Consider the following 19962-nt stretch of genomic DNA (forward strand, 5'->3'; position numbering starts at 1 on the left):
TCATACTCAGCCACGTATGTGATGGAGAGAAAGACTGCATGGATGGATCTGATGAAGAAGGATGTCCAGGAATTTGCAAAAAAGGTTGTTTCACTTTAAACTTTATATTTAATCTTTCCGCGATGTAATGAACTTAATATTATTGAAACTGATCAGAACTTTTATTCTTTAAACCTGTACATGTGAGGTTGCAGATGCAAATGGCTTCGTCCATGATTCTCTTCTTTCTACCCCAGGTGAGTTTCAGTGTGCCCATGGGAAAATGTGCATCCCTGAGGTTCAGGTGTGTGATGGGAGGTTCCAGTGTCAGGACCATTCAGATGAAGCTGACTGCCAGAAACCAATCAAGAGCTGTGAGCATCGTTGTGCTGACGGGAAGCGCTGCATCCCAAAGAAGTTCCTGTGTGATGGAGAAAAAGACTGTGTGGATGGCTCAGATGAAGTGGGCTGCAGTAAGTACTGAGAAGCTGCAATAGCAAATGAATCTAACAAAGCAAATTTACTATAAATTTTTTTTTGATTTTTCTATCGTCTTAACTCTTGCTAATAGATTAATAGACATTACATGCTAAAGCTAACAGTTTGTTCTTTCCAGATCAGGCTGCTGCTCCATCATCAGAGTCTCCTGTCTTCACTGCATCACCTTGCATTGCTCCTTCAGTTCTCTGCCCTGGATCATCACTGTGCATCTCTCAAAATCAGCTGTGTGATGGACAAAGAGACTGCCCTGATGGTTTTGATGAAAACGGCTGTGCTGTCCAGTGTGAAAACCCAAGTAAGTGGTTAAATTACCATAAAGAAAGGTAGCATCATTCATGCAGCCACATCCAAACTTGGATGTGCACTTGCTGTTTGAAAGATTCAAAGAAAAGGTGAAGTTCTTTATTTTGAATCATGTTTGTATTTTCATCAAGCATCATAGGCGCTCTGATATCTTGTAGAAGCAGCTTACATTAAATCCTTCAAGTGTTGTCTCCAGTGTTATATAGCCACCTCTGTGCTTCTCAAACTTGCACCTTTTTGTTCCTGCACATCAGATGACTTCTTGTGCAGCAACCAGAAAAAATGTGTCCCTGGAATGCAAGTGTGCGACGGCCGAGCCCAGTGTCCCGATGGCTCTGACGAGAAGCTCTGTCAATCACCAAATCCTACTGCCACCTGTAAGATGCGGTTAATCAAAGAAAATGTGTGACTTGATCGTTTGCTTGCCCAAACAGTCTGCACTTTAACGCATAATGTTCTCTCTGTCAAGCCTCCATGAGTGGCTTCGGCACCAGACAAACTCCTCTCAGATGCCGCATTGGTTTCAAACGATGTAAAAATGGCCATGAGTGCGTTATGTACAGCCATGTGTGTGATGGGGAGAAGGATTGCAGTGATGGCTCAGATGAAGAGGGATGTGTGGCTGGTAATTTCTAAGTGTATAATTTTCATATTATTTGTATCATTTCTTGTATTCATCTGTTGAATTATTTTAAAGACTGATTGTAGTGAGCTAGTAATAGATGGAACACTATAAAGTACTTCCATGTGCCCTTTAGTTAAAGCAACTATATTAATTTATAATGCAGAAATGGTATCTTGAAGTCTACAGCACTGCTGATTCATTTCATTTAATATTTTTGTAGAGGGTGCCAGTATGGCTACTGACACAGGAACACTCGGATCAACTGTATCTCCTTCCGTCAACTTTCGCACAGAGCAGCCTTGCATCAGTCCTTCAATTCTGTGTCCAGATTCCACTTTGTGCATAGAACCAGCACAGATATGTGATGGAAAACAAGACTGCCCCGATGGCTCCGATGAGAAGTGCGTGAAGAAGTGTCCTGATGACAGAGACTTTCTCTGCAAGGACCGAAGGGGCTGTGTCTCCAAGAGTCTGGTCTGTGATGGACTCTCTCATTGTCAAGATAGATCGGATGAACTGAACTGTCCTAGTGCGGCCGCTCCTGCAGCTAAAGATGATGTGCTGCAGTGCCATAGGAACGCAAAGATGTGTAGTGATGGCACAGAGTGTGTTTTACTCAGCCACGTATGTGATGGAGAGAAAGACTGCATGGATGGATCTGATGAAGAAGGATGTCAAAATACCTGCAAAAGAGGTTTGGTTTTTTGGTTTATTTCTTTATTTTTCCAATTTAAACTTTATTTAGTTCATCTTTTAAATGTCTGAGCTTTGTTTTTTGATGATGATGATATGAGCTTAATGTTACCTTGTTTAAACCTGTACATGTGAGGTTGCAGATGCAAATGGCTTCGTCCATGATTCTCTTCTTTCTACCCCAGGTGAGTTTCAGTGTGCCCATGGGAAAATGTGCATCCCTGAGGTTCAGGTGTGTGATGGGAGGTGGCAGTGTCAGGACCATTCAGATGAAGCTGACTGCCAGAAACCAATCAAGAGCTGTGAGCATCGTTGTGCTGACGGGAAGCGCTGCATCCCAAAGAAGTTCCTGTGTGATGGAGAAAAAGACTGTGTGGATGGCTCAGATGAAGTGGGCTGCAGTAAGTACTGAGAAGCTGCACGAAGGAAACCAGAAGATTCAAATGAACCAAACCTAGTTTTTATAAGTTTCACGTTGCTGCTGCATGCTGAACCTAACACAGGTTTCTCTTTCCAGATCAGGCTGCTGCTCCATCATCAGATTCTCCTGTCTTCACTGCATCACCTTGCGTTGCTCCTTCAGTTCTCTGTCCTGGATCATCACTGTGCATCTCTCAAAATCAGCTGTGTGATGGACAAAGAGACTGCCCTGATGGATCTGATGAAAATGACTGTGCTGTCCATTGTGTAAACCCAAGTAAGTGCTTGAATGTGCCATGGAAAAAAAGGCTTAGTCTACACATTTAGCCAAGAAATAAAGACATGAGTTTTGAAAAAGTTATATTTTGATCTGTAAGGTAGATTGTTTTTTCCGTCCATAGCTGACTTTCTCTGCAAAGATCATATGGGCTGTGTCTCCAAGAGTCTGGTCTGTGATGGACGCCGTCATTGCCAGGATGGATCGGATGAACTGAACTGTCTGAGTGTGACCGCTCCTGCAGCTCAAGATGATGTGCTGCAGTGCCATAGAAATGCAAAGATGTGTAGTGATGGCACAGAGTGTGTTTTACTCAGCCACGTATGTGACGGAGAGAAAGACTGCATGGATGGATCTGATGAAGAAGGATGTCCAGGAATTTGCAAAAAAGGTTTGGGTTTTTTTCCCCCACTTTAAATGTCATTTATTTAACTGTTTATTGTTTAAACTTTTATTTTATTGCTTAAAAGAAATTGTATTTAAAGTCACATCAACACGTGTACTTTCAAGTGGAGTTGTGAGATCAGCTGATTGTCATTACTTTCTTTCTACCCCAGGTGAGTTTCAGTGTGCCCATGGGAAAATGTGCATCCCCGAGGTTCAGGTGTGTGATGGGAGGTTCCAGTGTCAGGACCATTCAGATGAAGCTGACTGCCAGAAACCAATCAAGAGCTGTGAGCATCGTTGTGCTGACGGGAAGCGCTGCATCCCAAAGAAGTTCCTGTGTGATGGAGAAAAAGACTGTGTGGATGGCTCAGATGAAGTGGGCTGCAGTAAGTACTGAAAACTAAAACTGGAATAGCAAAGCAGAGTAACTGAATGTTTCAATAAGGTTTATTTGATGTTGTCCCAGGTTACAAAATGAAACACCAGTTTAATAGTTTCCTTTCTTTCCAGACTACAACACTGCAACAACCAAGGCTCCTGCTTTTCCTTTTGCTTCACCGTGCACTCCTCCTTCAGTTCTCTGCCCTCGATCGTCACTGTGCATTGCTAAACATCAGCTGTGTGATGGACAAAGAGACTGCCCTGATGGATCTGATGAAAATGACTGTATGGTTCATTGCGAAAACTCAAGTAAGAGTAGAAGTTACTATGGAGAAAGCTACCAGAATTCCCTCTAGGGGAGTTTTTTAAAAATGAAGTGCTTGGTTGTGAGCTTTGAAATCCTAAATAACCTTTTTGTTCCTGCATATCAGATGACTTCTTGTGCAGTGACCACAAACAGTGTATCCCTGAAATGCAAGTGTGCGACGGCCAAGCCCAGTGTCCCGACGGCTCTGACGAGAAGCACTGTCAGTCACCAAATCCCACTGCCACCTGTAAGTCGAGACAGAAAGCAGACCAGCACATGCAACTGGGAAATTACAGGAATATTATATTGATCCTTCTCCCTCCACTTGTAGTTCTAGCTAAACAAAAACCCCAACTCACAGCTGATGCACTTTCTACACCCAATAGCAACCATAGTTTGAAACATCATACTAACTAAAACATACACTGCTAAACCAACAACTGAAAACAAAACTAGAAAATCTCCTAATTTGCTGTTACTTTGCTCACCTTTCAATCTAAGCTAGTTTCTTTTGATTTGTTATTTTTCTCTTTGCCAAGCCTCTGACGAGCTCAGCACCAGATCGACTCCTCTGAAGTGCCGCAATGGTTTTAAGCTGTGCGACAACGGCCTGGAGTGCGTCATGTACAGCCACTTATGTGATGGAGAAAAGGACTGCAAGGACGGGTCAGATGAAGAGGGATGTGCTATTCAGTGTAAAGCAGGTGCCTTATATATATTTTTTTTCTTTTTCCCCTTTGAGTTGGAAAAATACTGATCTAAGGTTTTAATGGCAGGAAACATGTCTGATTATCTTGAAGTAAAATGGTCTTTCTCTTTCCCAGGTGAGTTCCAGTGTTCCCATGGGAAAAAATGCCTCCCACAAGAGCGAGTGTGTGACGGGCAAAATGACTGTCTGGACCGATCTGATGAAACTGACTGCTCAGTTATGATTGAGGGCTGCCATCAGCGCTGTGATAATAATACTCGCTGCATACCAAAGAGCTTCCTGTGTGATGGAGAGAGAGATTGTGCTGATGGGTCAGATGAGGAAAACTGTGGTGGGTGCCTTTCAGAAATTTCAGAAAAGCAAAGCATGCAAACGTGAAATTACATCCACGTTTATTTTCCTCTTTCCAGGTTTGGTGTCCTGTGCGGATCATCAGTATCGATGCGTTAGCGGTCAGTGCGTGTCTGAGGCACTGAGATGTGACGGATATGCCGACTGCAGTGACGGCTCTGATGAGCTGCACTGCTCGAGGCCCCCACGCTGCCTCACACAACTCCGATGCCCACACACTCATGAGTGTTTGCAGAAAGAGTGGCTCTGCGATGGCGAGGACGACTGCCAGGATGGTTCAGACGAGAAGGTGGGGAATGAAAGTCAAGTACATCTTGATTTGTCGAGCTAAGAAGAAAGGGAATGCTTAAAAAACAGAGCAAAGCGTGTAATCATTATCATTTCTGTCCAGAACTGCAATGCTCCTCCAGCAAAGTGCTTAAAGTTCCAGTGGCAGTGTGGAGACAGCATTCAGTGCGTTCCTCTGTCATGGAGGTGTGATGGGAGGAAGGACTGTTACAATGGCATCGACGAGGAAAAATGTAAGCATGTTCACTGTTGATGTCATAGTTCATTGGACGGATTCACACACATTTGATTAGTTAGAAGGGGAACTCATCATTTTCAAAGTGACTGTAATTTGAACCCCTAATTTGTGCATTTTTATTTTTAATGAGTACGAGTATGCCTGTGGTGCTTCAAATGACCCACATTTTTGCCCATTAAAATGAGAGAATTTCTATCCTAAAAACCTCTTCTGTTTCTGGATGTTTTTAAACTAGAGGAAATCCTCGGTTTTATTCACTGTTGGGAAGCTGTGTAGTTAGAAAACAAATTACACACATTTACCATTAATTTTAATTGTATTTTTCATCTATTAATCTTCACAGGTAGCCAGAAAATATGCCCTTCTCATCTTTACCAGTGTGGCAGTGGAGAGTGTGTGGACACTAACCTGGTGTGTAATGGCGTCACTAACTGTGCTGATGGGTCAGATGAGGGTGTGAATTGTGTGCAGCACAGCTGCTCCAGTCCATCGGCTCCCTTATGCGACCACAGCTGTGTCAGCACACCGTATGGTCCGGTCAGTGCAGAACAATGTGTATTTGGTTATCTGGCAATTTCTCATAAATGGTAACTATATGTATCATCACATCTCTGCTGAACTTATCCTGGAAATGTCATCTTCCCGTATTTTTCCAGAAGTGCTACTGTGCTGCGGGTTTCAGACTGATGTCCAGAGCCACACACTGTGTGGACATCGATGAGTGTACAACAACACCTCATGCCGTATGCAACCACATTTGTCGGAACACCCGTGGATCCTACAGCTGTCATTGCCACCTTGGCTTCTACCTGGAACCTGATAACAAAAGCTGCAAGACGAAAGGTGCAGTTGGTCTGGATGCATTCTGTCTCTAAATGACTCTTTCTCCATCATTTTGTCACTATTCCCACATCAGGAACATCACTGTCACTTTTTTCCCCCCACTAAAATCAGTTGTATTTTTCATAACATAGGCTCATCTGAGCAAAAGGCACTAATAGTCAAAACCTATTGTGTCAAAACATACAAAGTCAGTCACTTCAAGTATTGTTAATACACAAAAGGAGATGTACATGATTTATTTGAAATGTGACAGTATGATTGCTCAATGTCAGAAAAGCAAAATTAAACTATTTATCAGAGAACACAGGGGGGAAAAACAGACTGAGGCCATGGAACAAACTACTGTATATTACATCAAAGTCCCACTGCACTGAGCTGCTCCTAACTTGCAAACGGCAGCAACTCTATGTATTTATGCATTGTAGACAGGATCAAGACAAGCTACGTTCAAACTGGGCATCAGATTGTGGAAGAAAAGTGATTTTAATAACCAGGCAGGCTAGTCTGTGTATTAAGAAAATGCCATGACAATATCTAGGGTATACAGAGAAGGGTCACAAAAGAGAAACTATCCAGAGACAAGCAGCTCTCTGGGTGAAAATGCCTTGTTGATGTCAGAGAACAATGGCCAGACTACTTTAAACTAATAACTCAAATAACCGCTTGGTGGAACCAAGCTATGCAGAAGAGAATCTCTGAGCACACATGTCGAACCTTGAAGCAGATGGACTACAGTAGCAGAAGACCACACTAGGTGCCACTCATGTCAGCTAAATATAGGAAACTACAATTTAAGCTACAGTTCACACAGGCTCACCAAAACTGGACAACAGAAGATTGGAAAAAAAACTGTTCACAAAAACCCTCCATGGTCACCAGATTTCAATCCTATAGAGCAGTGGTTCTCAAACTTTAGTAGTATAGGCCTATTTAACACCACATACAGTTTACACAGACAATTTTATTTCTTATATGAATGTTATTTATTGTAACTGTCATAAACAGGATGTGACATAATGATAAAAATAACACCTGTACTGCATTAAAACATTCATAGCAGGTGGGATATCCAATCTTTAAGTGATGACCTGATGAACCCTGCTCCCGGGTCCAAACTACTCTGAGTTTATTAAGGATGTTGTGTTTTTTTACATGTTTTAATGCTTTGAATCTTCTATTTAATCTGAACAAGCTCCTGAAAAAAGTCAGGGATCACTGTCGGCCTCTCTCGGTTTTTATTACCACTATTCATTTTAAAGCTCAGTTTTTAAAACCTTACGATGTAACTACAGCCCAGCCCATGCAGCAGTATGTTAATGACTAACCTTATATCTCAGTTGTTCTCCTGACTGAAATTTGGTCCGTTTAGAGCATCCTGCCATGCGATTGAATTTGTCCCTAACCACCGCGAACCCTCACGTTAACCTTTATGGAGTGGAAAACGTCAGTATTCATCCTCCAGCGTCACGGTGTTTATATTATGCTAACTATAGCTGTGTAGCTAGCCACCACACAGCACATCATTATATACCAGCTAGCCCAACTTCAGTAACCCTACAAACGCCACTGCTGTTTAGTTTTCGGTCTTCATTCAGAAGCGATAGCAGAGCTGTATGTTTTAATTTTTGCTGTGGTGGTTAAGACGCTGGATTTTTGGCTTCGTGGTTCGTGCACGTTGAAGCTCAGTTTGCTCTGCATGGCATTTCAGCCAACAACACAAAATGCCATCGTGTGGTAGCCTCACTGGATCCGCTGTCCACTTGCCATTTGATGACCCTCGTCCGGGACCTCCCCACCCACCCAAGGGAAATACACCACTCTCAAGGTGCTGCTGGTGCCACATAATAGAAGTGGATCGCATTCTCACAAGCATCAGGTGCTTCGGCATCCACGCAATAGTTCCCGACTCACCGATGGCATCTCCCGCGCCCCCACCAATTCTCCCAGGGGTCTTCAACTCATCGATGGTGGCTGGGATTGCGGCACTGCGGAAAAAGGCCTGTGTTTTTTACCATCAGAGTGACAGAGCCGTGCTGCCTTTGCAGTTTTAAGGCCCAGGGAAACAAGCCCTTCAGCGCTCTGTAGCGGCTGCGATGATAAGGAAAGGCTGCTCTTCATAGAGGACTCGCGCTCTGAGACATTTTCTGATTGACTTCGGCTCCCAGAAGAGCTTCTGGTACTCTCGTGTCGTCTTTGCATACCTCTACAATTGTATATAATTTAATCTTAAACAAAAATTGCAGATTTCCTGCGTACCACCAGAGAGAGCCCAAGTACCACTGGTGGTACACATACCACAGTTTGAGAAAGACTGCTATAGAGCACCTTTGGGATGTGGTGTAGCAGAAGGTTTGCATCATGGATGTGCAGCCAGCAAATCTGCAGTAACTACGTGATGCCAGCATCTCAACACGGACCAGGAATGTTTCAGCACCTTGTTGAGTCTATGCCATGAAGAATTGAGCTTCAAACTATAAGCTTCCATAGTTTTTAGATGAGAAAGTAATCAAGACATTAATAAAATGTATTTAGTAGTGACTTATGTTTAGAAAGTACAGACTTAGACAGTCTTTGGCCTTTAGTTTTTGTGTGCATGGTTGTATCACTTCTTCTACAGAAGACACACAAAAGTAACTTTGTCATGTTTCCTCCTAGATGAGCCCTTGCTTCTGGCATCAGTGCAGTCAGACTTGTTCCTGCTGGGAGTCCATAGTGGCACGCTGCGTCTCCTCACCTCTACCAGTCGACCCGCCTTCTCACTGGATTATCACTGGGTTCAACAAAGGATTTACTGGCTGAGTACTGACTACCAGAGCATCCGCTGGGTCGACATGAGAAACCCAGACAAAAGAGGAAACTTGGTCAAAGGTAAAATTTCGTAATCTGGGCCTGTGTGTGAATTTAAAAATTGGAAATGTAGTGAATCTACTTAATTTAGGACCTCACTGGACCTCACTTAAAAATATAGATAGATTCAGATGGTGAACCATCAGAATCTGAGATGCTGTTATTAAATCTCACAGGTGTGAAGTCTGATTTTATCGCAGTGGACTGGGTGGGTAAGAATTTATACTGGGTGGATGGCCTGGTTGGTCAAATTCTGGCAGTGAAACTCAGCAACGCCACAGTGAGGTCTCAGGACTGCACTGTGGTCCTGGGAGAAGATTTGGAGCAGCCAAGCTCCTTGGTTCTGCTGCCACATAAAGGGTGAGTTTCTCTGCTTTGTGCATTTATTTTGTAATACGAAAGCACTCCAGCTTCAACATCACAGCCATGTATTGTATAATTAATGTTCTTAGGCTGATGCTGTGGTCTGAGATCGGCAGCACGCCTCAGATTAAGCAGTCTGGGATGGATGGTTCAGAGAGGAAGGTGGTTGTGAGCCACAGTTTGAGTTGGCCAGTCAGTTTGGCCTATGACCTCCTAGATAACAGAGTGTACTGGGCAGATGAGAAACTGCGCTGCATTGGCTCAGCCTCTCTGGATGGAGGCAACATCAAGGTATTTGAATGTCAAACCGCAAAACAAGTAGAACCCAGAGACATAAGAAAGGCAAAACATATGATGTGGTGTCTGAGATGCCTTTAATAGGCCATGTTACTAATAATCTGTCTTAAAGTTTATGATTATGGATAGTATCCCAGCAGTTATGCTATATCACAACACAGTAATGGCTTTCTTTTAATAGATCATTCAGTTGGCTGAAACGCCAAACCCTTTCTCAGTGGTGGTCTTCAATGATCGTGTTTTCTGGTCTGACACAAAGAGAAGAGTCATACGCTCAGCTGACAAGAACACTGGGAAAGACCAAAAGGTTGTTCTGAAGAGACCGGGACAGCCATTTGGGCTAAAGGTGAACTCCGACAGTAAAATGAAGTCACGTTTGATCAAAGACTGTCACCGCTTATGAGTCTTAATGTTAAATCTTCTTCTCTCCCTAGCTGATGCATGCCCTTTCGCAGCCAGCTGTGCCCAGTCCTTGTGACCATCTGCGCTGCTCCCATATTTGCCTTCTGGCCCCCCCGGTGACGGGCAGATCAGCAGTATGTCGATGCCCGAAGGGTCTGCTGCTTTCCAAGGACAACATCACCTGCTCTCGGCCCAGGGATTCATCTTTCATCCTGCTCCTGTCTCAAAACACAATTTACCAGGTGACATGTTTTGTAGTGATGTTAAGGCCTTCCATCCTGCAAAACCCTTCTAGACAACACATTTAAGAAATTAGGTCTTCTGCTTTGTTCCACTTTAAATCGCACCTCCCTGCTACTGGCAGATTTACTTGCGCTCCTTGCGAAGGGATGGTATCGCCCTGAAAAAAATGCCAAACAGCAGAGTCTTGGCCCTCCCGGATATAAACGAAGCCATGGGGCTAGATATCTCCACCCAGGAGTTGTATGTGGCTTATGCGGGATCTGTGGATGTTCTGAAAATGGGAAGCTACAGGTCAAGACAAGGACTCACACCTGCTGGACAAGTCCTAAAGCTGAAGGTATGCTTAGGGCGAAAGTCTTGTATTTAATGGGAAAACGGTAGGATGTTAAACCCTGAAGATGTAACCATCTGACATTTAATTTAAAGTTAATAATCTAACTCTACATAATGGCTTTAGTTGGTGATTACATCAGCCTCAGCTCTCCAATAAGTGTCACTTTCTGGCGAAACTAAGTCTGGAAGCTATCCCTCTCTGTCTTATAAGGATGATTCGGTCACGGCTCTGGCAATTGACTGGGTGACCTCTAACCTCTACTGGAGCAGCAGCTCAAGGCCCAACATCCATGTGACATCCCGCAATGGTGGCTACACCACGTCTCTCCTGCAAGGATCACTGACGGTGAAGGCAGCACTTATCATATTTCTGCTCAGACGTGAGCGCTTACATCTGATGTTTTCATGGGTCTTTTCAGTCTGCTGTGATATTTGCCATTTGTTTTTATAAATGTTCTCGATCAAAGTTTATTTACTCGCTTTTTCTTTGGTGTAAACAGACTTCTAAATTGTTGTCAAGTTTTCACATTTGCAAGTATTGGTTCATATATAATAAAAATGTACTTTTAGCTACATCTTTATTGTATTACCAGTCCTAAAAATAATCCACATAGGAAAAGAGACTGCTAACACACACCTTGCTTTATGCTCCCTTCCTTGCCAACCCAGTGACCTTCTCATGTTAAACGTTTAATGTTTAACAATTGTCTTTTCAGCTTGCCACATCCATCGCGTTACATCCCTCCTCAGGTCGACTTTGCTACACAGCAGTGGTCATGGCAGGTGGGAAGAGCCTGACGGAGGTGGTCTGTGCCTGGATGGATGGCCGGAACAAAGCAGTGCTGTGGGGAAAGTCGAGAGTCCCCAACTCCCTGGTGTTCGTTAATAATGGGACCAGAATCTACTGGGCTGACACTGGTGAACAGTTAAACGCACAATAAAACAAAAACCTCCCACACACTCATAAAGACCAGGACAAATTTGCATTCAATTCCTCTGAGCAGTAACTCAACACAGGATCCCAATAAAGAAGTGGAAAAAACTGTATAGTAATGACATATATGAGATGAGAGTATTTTTCTTTGATAATCCTGTTTCTGTGTTTGCCTCATTTCTTTCTTCAGATGGAGTGATCAGCTCCATTGGAGTGGATGGTTTGGGATATAAACAGTTTAAGGCAGGACCTGATCTGATTATGTCCTTGACAATTACTGAGAACATCCTGTTCTGGGTCACACAGGGAAAGGGTAAGATACTTTTTGCTTTGATGTGTTTTCAAACACCTTGTTTAGTTGACATGACATCATATTCAGTGATACTAGCAAATGGCTGAAGTGCTAAGATATTTATTTGTACAAAGGCTAGTGTAGAGATTAATTTTTTATTTTATTTTTTGGAGGGGGGGGGTGTTTTTGTTTGTTTTGGGGTCTTTTTCTTATTTGAATTTGTATATTAATGTTTTGTTGAAATGTATCTTTAGTATTTTATTTCAATTTGAAATGTTAAGATATTTGCATTTATATAAAGGTTTGAAAATGTTTTGGATGTTGTTTTACTGGCAATTGATATGACAAATTTCGTTACTTTGGGATTAAGTCAATGGGGTTTTCCTACCATTTCACTCTAATCACTTCATAGCCTTCTATCACCTTTGCTTCATCTTTCTTTTTCCCATTAAGGCAACAGTTGGCATAACAAACTAATTTAAATGTGAATAGTTTGATCTTTTTCTCTGCAGTCTCCACCATTCAAACACATCAAGAAATGAGTCCCCCTCCCCCCGGAACAGATTTGCTGATTTCTGTAGTATATTTTTTTGGTTTTTTTAAATTGTACTTTTCAACTTGTGTAGATGTGACCAAGCTGTGGTTCAGTGATGGCCTCCAGCCTAAACAGTTGTGGTTTGAGACAAAGACCAGCGTGGTGGAAATCAGAGCTCACAGCAATGACACCCAGTCAGGTAGGTGGAAAAATAAGTTGACAGAAAGCAGTTGACAAAATATGGGACATGAATATTTTTACAGTTCTGTCAACAGAAATTATCCCCCAGCTGTATGATGGTATGCATGAAAGCCTAGATTAAGCTTCTGCCAAAAAAGTATCAGTATGCCCAAATAGAGGTTTAGTACATCCTTCTCTTTACAAACCATATACTATGGTGCACTGTGGGGAAAAGTGGGTAGATTGCAGAATAAGTAGGTAGAACAGTTAGGACTACTGAGCGGACGCTATGTAATGCCACTATGAGAGAAGGTGAGGTATGACGGGCATGAGAAGAATCTGAATAAAACACTGTTACAGGAAACCGAGAAGAGATGTTACAATAGCTGACGCCATTTCCAAAGTCAAAACTGGTTGCGGTATGACGCCAAAAAATTACGTTTTTGGTTTCAGTCTCATAGAAGGCGAGAGGTATTGATCGCATTATTTCAATGAAAGCAATCAATGCACATATGCAGTAGTGTGTGTAATGTGTTGAAAACTAAAGCCATGTGCATTTAGCTTCTTTATGATAAGTATTCAAATGGAACAGATTGGCAAAGAGTGCGATAGTCAGGGAGATGAAGAAAGTGGGCAGGAGTGCTCGGAGGCTAGGTGTACGGCAAAGGAAAAGGCTCATCTTCAGTTTTATTTGAGGCTCGATAATCTTGCCCGACAAACAAAGAAGTGAACTGGTACGATTTCCAAGGAGGGAGATGCACAGAGCTGTCATAACTACAGAGGGATAAAATTGAGCTTTACAATGAAGATATGGGAAAGAGTTGTTGAAGCGAAGTTAAAAAGAGATTAGACAATTGGTGAGCAACAGTGTGGCTTCATAATCTTAAAGAGCTCTATAGATGCTTTGAGACTGATGGAGAATTACAGAAGGACCTGCACACTCTTCATGGATCTAGAGAAAACACGTGATGGAGTGCTGAGGAAAAAAACTGCAGTACTGCATGAGAAAAGTGGGTCTAGCAGAAGTATAAGAGTGGTGCAGGGCATTTGAGAGAGCAGTGAGACTGAGGTGAGGTTTGTGGTGGAATGACAGATGGGTTCAAAGTGGGGGTGGGATTGCATCAGGGCTCTGAGCCTCTTCTTATTTTGAATGGCGATGGGCAGGGCAATGATGAAGAGCTCCTCCGAAGACTGAACTCCTAGAGGAGAGCAGTTTGAGAACAGGTTTGTGATACATGTTTAGCCGCATTAAATGAAGGTGGTTGTTTGGGTTAGTGCGAACAGACTGCATCTGATTTTACAGTTGTTTTTGATGTCCATCACTGGTCGCCAGATCTATCAATTTCCTGTTGAAGAGCCGTGAGCTTCTCTTCCAAGATCTTATCCATATTACGTTCAATGAGTACAGCCCAAGTACTCACGGCCATCCCCCATCGCTTCAGTCATAGCAGCTAGCCTTGTGGGGTTTTGAACAGCTGCAACTGCTTTCTTTAATCTTCGATAAGCCAGGGTCAAACCAGCTCTGATCAGCAAGAAGCTTGTTATCATGGTTCAGAATAGGTAGATGTCTTCAATCGATAGTCCTGCCAGGCATGCAATGCGCCAATTCCACCACCCATCCATCGTGTATCCGGCAGAGAATATCCCTCCAGGACAGTCGGGCTTTTCCGAACCCCGGCTTCTAATCAAGAAGAGTGTCAATTGCATTTAGGGATCAATTGATCAAATGCATAATTCTTCTTTAGGTTTTAGTGAACAGGACTGAGAGATTCTTCTGGGGGTTAGAGTTTTAAATGAGACTAGACGGAAGACATGAAGCCAAGCAAGGAAAGATAAGGGAGGGAGAAAGATGTGGCCTTCTTTGTCAAGAGCCAAGAGAGAAGAAATGAGCAAGACTACTAAGGAGGTTCACAGATGTAGTGAAGAACGACATGTAGATGGTTTATATGTCGTACTTCACTTCACCTATACAAATTAGTATTACCAGAGACTTGTTTTTTGTTTTGTTTTTAAAGAGATTATTTTTGTCTCGTGTGCTCCCAATGCCAGTCCCAAGCCTGGATAAAGAGGATGCTTGCATCAGGATTACTATTTTGGATGATTAGATAATGATATGTAATCAAAATTAATTTCAGACTAATAAACAAGCAACCAGTAGATTTGGGGTGTGTATTATCTGAAGCCTAGTTAGTGAAACAGCTTTGTGCCAAATCCAAGTAGACAAATCATAAAAACTATGTTAATCACACTACATGTTTTCAAACCATTAAATGGTAAATGACCTGTATTTATATAGCGCTTTACTAGTCCCTAAGGACCCCAAAGCGCTTTACATATCCAGTCATCCACACATTCACACTCTGGTGATGGCAAGCTACATTGTAGCCACAGCCACCCTGGGGCGCACTGACAAAGGCGAGGCTGCCGGACACTGGCGCCACCGGGCCCTCTGACCACCACCAGTAGGCAACGGGTGAAGTGTCTTGCCCAAGGACACAACGACCGAGACTGTCCAAGCCAGGGCTCGAACCGGCAACCTTCCGATTAAAAGGCGAACATTATTAAGGCATTTACTCAACTGCTGAGACGCCGCCATCAGAAAGCAGTTATATCTATTCTTTGGCAGTTAGACAATTCATTTTTCACAATTCTAACTCACTGTTGCCTTTTTTTTTTTTTTAAAGAACAAGGCAAAACCAGCTACTTGCAAAACAGGAATTCTAATAACTGCAAACCTTTTTTTTTTCTTTTTTTTTTTTTTGCCTTCATTATTTTTCTTGTTCCTCTCCATTTCAAAATGGAGGAATCTGGCAAAGTGTGTCACAGTACAGTGTAGGCAGAATGAATAGTCTCACTTAGGCAGAGTTGGAGCCGAATTGATGGCAGGGTGATGTGATACCTGCGGGGAGTGGGGGGGGGTTTGTCTGGCTGTGTGCTGCAGAAGAAAGGGTAATGATACTGGGGCTGTGGTATGCATTGTACACTTATTCTCTTCACCTATAACCCTTTTTCATAATATTCACATGTAATACATATATCATACATAAACTGGAGGTTTTGAGTTTTCTTTAGCACATACATACAATACTAACAGAAATAATGTACTTTATAAAAGTCTGTATAAATGGTAAATAGCACTTTTCTGTGTAGAATCCATCAATGTCAGAAACGTGGCTACAAGATGAGTAACATGTAGTGATGTCTAATGAATAACCAAGGTTATATAAAGTTATTTGTGTTGGGTACTTTACAGGATTTTTTGTATTAGGCAAATTCCCAAAAAGCCAGTAGTTCTGGAAGCTAAGGAAGATGCTATTTTATACATAAATGTGGTGTTACCATGACTCCTGAGATGTTTTTAAAGAAAAGTGCTACAGATAAATTTGAGCCTGCATGCTGTAAATACTGCTTACTTATTTCCTCCAGGAAGCAATAGCTGCTCCAAAAACAATGGAGGGTGTGTCCATCTGTGCCTGGCCTATCCCGGAGGTAGGATCTGTAAATGTGGGCGTGGCTTTTACACCTTAAATGTCACTTCTTGTGCCCCAATTACCTCCTGTGCCCCTGGAGAAGAATCCTGCTTTGACCGCAGCCAGTGTATCAGCAGGAGCAAGTTCTGTGATGGACAGGTTGACTGCCTGGACCAGTCGGACGAACAGGACTGTGAGTTTTCGACCAGAATAAAGAAGCAGTATTAAGTGAACTTAGTTTGTCATGCCCTGAATACAAATATCAATTCCACGTTAAACTGCCTTGTTTCGGAAAGTAATGGGGGCTATGGTAAGATGGTATGACAGTCTTATTTGAATTAACCGGAGTAAAAAGTGTAACACTATCCTCCAGATATTTAACAGAACTCCAGAATAAATTAGGTCTACACAATTTGCCAAGTTACCTTTTTACAAATGGTCACATGCTTTTCTCGCGCCTGCCAATTAATTTGGTTGAGACGAGGTATTGCCTGAGTACATCTTGAAGGAGGCAACATGCATGATGAGTCAGTCGCTCAAAATGTTCCAGTCTATCTACTGTGTCCCTGCAGGAGAACATTAACAAAGGCTTTGTACTATTTAGTAGACAGCTTAAATGCTCACTAATGTCCAACCTAAGCCACATTGACACGAGTCACATTTAGCTCCAACAGGTTAAAATCAAAAGCTAATATAATGTGTCTTAAAGGATCAGCACAGCACTGGGAAACTCATCTTAAGTTTTTGAAGGAAAGAGTGAAGCCACTATCACATGTCTATAGTCAATGAGAATAAATCGCCAGCAGCCTGTTGGCTCCGGTTAGTGTAAATGTTTGAAATGAGGAAACTGCTAGTCTAGATCTGTCCAAATGCAAAAAAAACAAGGAAGCTACACATGCACCTATGTTTACCAAGCAGCTCATTTCAGTCACTGACGGTGACTTTCTCTTTAGGTCCGACTTCAAACACTGCCTCATTTGGAACTGAAGACACTGATGGCCACCCTCTGGATTCGTCATCCTCTACATCCAACACAGACAAGAACTCTGTCTCATTTCAAGACTCTGCCTCCTGTGATCTGCAACGCTGCAGTAGTCATGGGAACTGCATTGTGGAGGGTAAATTCACTCGCTGCCAGTGTCTGTCTGGTTACAAAGGAGAGTTCTGTCAAGAGGAAGAAAGGCAAAGCCATGTCGGGGTGATCCTGGGTGTCTTCTGCCTCATTGCAGTGCTGATAGTCGCCGGATTCATTTTCACTAAAAGGTACTAATTGCATTAGAGGGAGAGACCAACTACTTGCTTACCCAGATTGTCTTTGTCCTGAAAGAAACTGAACTGAAAAGTCAGCTCCTGCAGTGATTAGTGTTTGAAAAACATTTTTGGATTCGTAACTTGGTGAGTAACGTCCAGTAGAAAATTAAAATGTGGCTTCCAATTTCAACAGGAGAGGATGGGAGCTCATCAGAAGCCGATCCGCAGACAAGGAAAATCTCATGGCCAACATGGGTCTATCGAGTGATGTAGAGTCTGACTCTGAGGTAAACTGTTATTCCTGTGAGAACTGTTGCATTTGAATTAAAAGCCAAAATACATGATTAATTGTTTGTCTCCTCCTTCAGGAGGTGGACTCCCCAGCTGACGTAAACCCTCTGGCACAGCTCGATTAGACTACTCTGCACTAGCTGTTGTGCTAGCTTTATAGCAACCTGGAAATTCTCAGGCCTCATGTGTAATTTGTGAGGATGCATTTCAGTGGCTATGAAAATGCTGAAAAAAAGTGCAATTTTATAGAATGAAAGTTCTCACTATTAGCGGCTGCTCTCAAATTTATAAAAATTTTCCACGGGCTGATTTGATTGCTGGGAGTGGTTTGGTAAATTTGCTGTGTCATATAAGTGAGTCAGGAGAGACGAGCTGAGCTGAATCGATAAGAGTTGAAATACAATAATAAAAATAAAGACGTTAAATTACTTGAACCAGATTTTCTTTATTTGTAATGTGCTCAGTGTCTCGATCTCTGACATTTCTCTCTTTAACCATTTGTGTACACAGTATGTTTTACGTTTTACACTCCTGGGAGAGTTCTCACAATGGGGCGTATCTACTTAAGATTACATTCTGTTCCTGCCAACACTGAATGTCTGCCACACTTTTTTTTTTTCCTTCCCTTTCAAGGTGAGTTCTTATCCATTCATCAGTTATTCTGATACCAGTTTTAAACAAAAGCTTACTTGTTTCACTTTTGTCCCTGGTTTCCACTCTGTTTCTCCCTGGAACATTTGTTGCTGTTTGTTTTCTGTCATTCAATCTGATTAAAAGCTGTTTTATCCTGAAACTATGAGCATGCATGGTTTTTAATTTGACAGTATTGCTTGTTGCCATAATACTGTAAGTTGGGGGAAGAGAATTTTCAATAAAATATAACTTGTTGGTAATTACTATCTCAATATCCTTGGTATTGAAACATGGACACAGCTGGAAGTATGAAAAACTGAAATGTGAGAAACTGTTTAGAGGCTTTGTAATCAAATGACCTAATTCAAATGAGGTGTGGTGTTTGGCAAGTGTCATGCATTACCTTCACTCTGCCTCATACTGGGGCCTGGGAAAGCAAACAGGACAAACACGACATATCAAATGGTGTCAGTGGTTGACACTTCTTCCTTTTTTTTCTTTTTTTTATTTTTTTTTAAAATCTATTCATAAACTGCAGACATTATTTTTTTCTTTTTTTTTTTTTTAAACTTATTTTTTTTATTTAGTTTCAACATGGTTCTCTCATTACATTTGTTACACAGTGCTTTGTGACTTGTGTGTGAGAAAAGCGCTCTACAAATAAACTTTACTCACTCAAATTCCTAGTAGGGCAAGTATCTGAATTTCAACCCAATACACTCCCAGTTCTAGTAAAGAGGAAAAACTGGTTTCAAATTGCCAGGTTCAAAATGGTATGCCTTGACATTTCAGTTCCTTTTATTGCTACTACTCAAATGTTGATTTTCAGGGGGGTTAAGCTGGCAATTAATTTATGTTTAGCTTCAGACCACAGAAGTACTTGGTTATTTTTAGGAAATGGTGATGGCTTGGGTTCAAATACGCCAGAACATTCCTTAAAAATGTGTCAGTTCAGGGATTAGTTTAGGTCCTTGCACTTCATTGGGTTTAGGTTATGGAGGTGTGTCACTTTGGGTGTGTCTCCAGGGTTAAAGGTAGACGCATTAATCTGTTTACCTCACCTGGTTTTGACGAGCAATAAAGGTAGGGTGAGCATGGGTGGTGGGTGCCAAAAAAGGGATTAAACATGTTTTGGTTTTTGTAAGTAATCTCTTTGCTTAACTTGGTAGATGGCCTGCTACATGATTTATGAATCTACTAATATATCAATTTAGAAACTGGCTATTTTGAAAGTATCTTTATGACTCTGCAATTTTATGCCTACTCTGTGTTCTACTCTTCAATTCAAGTAGATGTCTTAGATGTAGCGCCAACAAGTGTTTTTCACTTCCACGGTCCATGCATTTAATTGCCAATCTGCAGTGTCTGGCTACATGTTGAGCCGATCTGCCACACCTGAAAGAAATATGAATTTCCTTCGGAAATAACTTGTGTTCCTCAATAGGCTTTGCTCTAAAACCTCTAGAGGATGATACTTTTTATGTATCAAGCATTGCTTTCCAGGGCTTTCCACTGTCTTGGCAGGTAAGAAGCAGTGAGTAGTCAAGATTTCAAGCTCAGGTTATCGTGAGTAAAACCAAAGCTGGGGT

General features: G+C 42.1%; 1 protein-coding gene across 4 annotated transcripts in view; it reads left to right on the plus strand.

Annotated features, from left to right (window-relative positions):
* The window catches only part of si:dkey-88l16.3 (low-density lipoprotein receptor-related protein 2), a 32132-nt gene extending 13602 nt beyond the window's left edge, over positions 1-18530 (plus strand). Inside the window, exons 20-51 of one of the 4 annotated variants that reach the window (XM_042224803.1) lie at positions 61-84; positions 237-452; positions 596-775; positions 1038-1160; positions 1253-1408; positions 1629-2102; positions 2287-2502; positions 2619-2798; positions 2923-3189; positions 3356-3571; positions 3696-3875; positions 3998-4120; positions 4413-4577; positions 4698-4913; positions 4993-5222; positions 5325-5454; positions 5803-5996; positions 6116-6302; positions 8958-9170; positions 9326-9509; positions 9602-9803; positions 9991-10155; positions 10244-10453; positions 10576-10791; positions 10999-11133; positions 11504-11705; positions 11912-12034; positions 12640-12747; positions 16155-16391; positions 17152-17461; positions 17643-17736; positions 17818-18530. In XM_042224803.1, the coding sequence (XP_042080737.1) occupies positions 61-84; positions 237-452; positions 596-775; positions 1038-1160; positions 1253-1408; positions 1629-2102; positions 2287-2502; positions 2619-2798; positions 2923-3189; positions 3356-3571; positions 3696-3875; positions 3998-4120; positions 4413-4577; positions 4698-4913; positions 4993-5222; positions 5325-5454; positions 5803-5996; positions 6116-6302; positions 8958-9170; positions 9326-9509; positions 9602-9803; positions 9991-10155; positions 10244-10453; positions 10576-10791; positions 10999-11133; positions 11504-11705; positions 11912-12034; positions 12640-12747; positions 16155-16391; positions 17152-17461; positions 17643-17736; positions 17818-17865 (5924 nt within the window). In that variant the 3' untranslated portion in view covers positions 17866-18530. Of the gene's footprint in view, positions 1-18; positions 85-236; positions 453-595; positions 776-1037; positions 1161-1252; positions 1409-1628; positions 2103-2286; positions 2503-2618; positions 2799-2922; positions 3190-3355; positions 3572-3695; positions 3876-3997; positions 4121-4412; positions 4578-4697; positions 4914-4992; positions 5223-5324; positions 5455-5802; positions 5997-6115; positions 6303-8957; positions 9171-9325; positions 9510-9601; positions 9804-9990; positions 10156-10243; positions 10454-10575; positions 10792-10998; positions 11134-11503; positions 11706-11911; positions 12035-12639; positions 12748-16154; positions 16392-17151; positions 17462-17642; positions 17737-17817 lie in introns of all 4 variants that reach the window. The other 3 variants (XM_042224802.1, XM_042224801.1, XM_042224804.1) reach the window with 3 other exon arrangements.
* The last annotated feature ends 1432 nt before the right edge of the window (positions 18531-19962 follow it).

Source organism: Haplochromis burtoni, unplaced genomic scaffold (genome assembly GCF_018398535.1).
Source record: "Haplochromis burtoni strain Fernald_Lab_line unplaced genomic scaffold, NCSU_Asbu1 Contig_151, whole genome shotgun sequence".
NCBI classification, from domain to species: Eukaryota; Metazoa; Chordata; class Actinopteri; order Cichliformes; family Cichlidae; genus Haplochromis; species Haplochromis burtoni.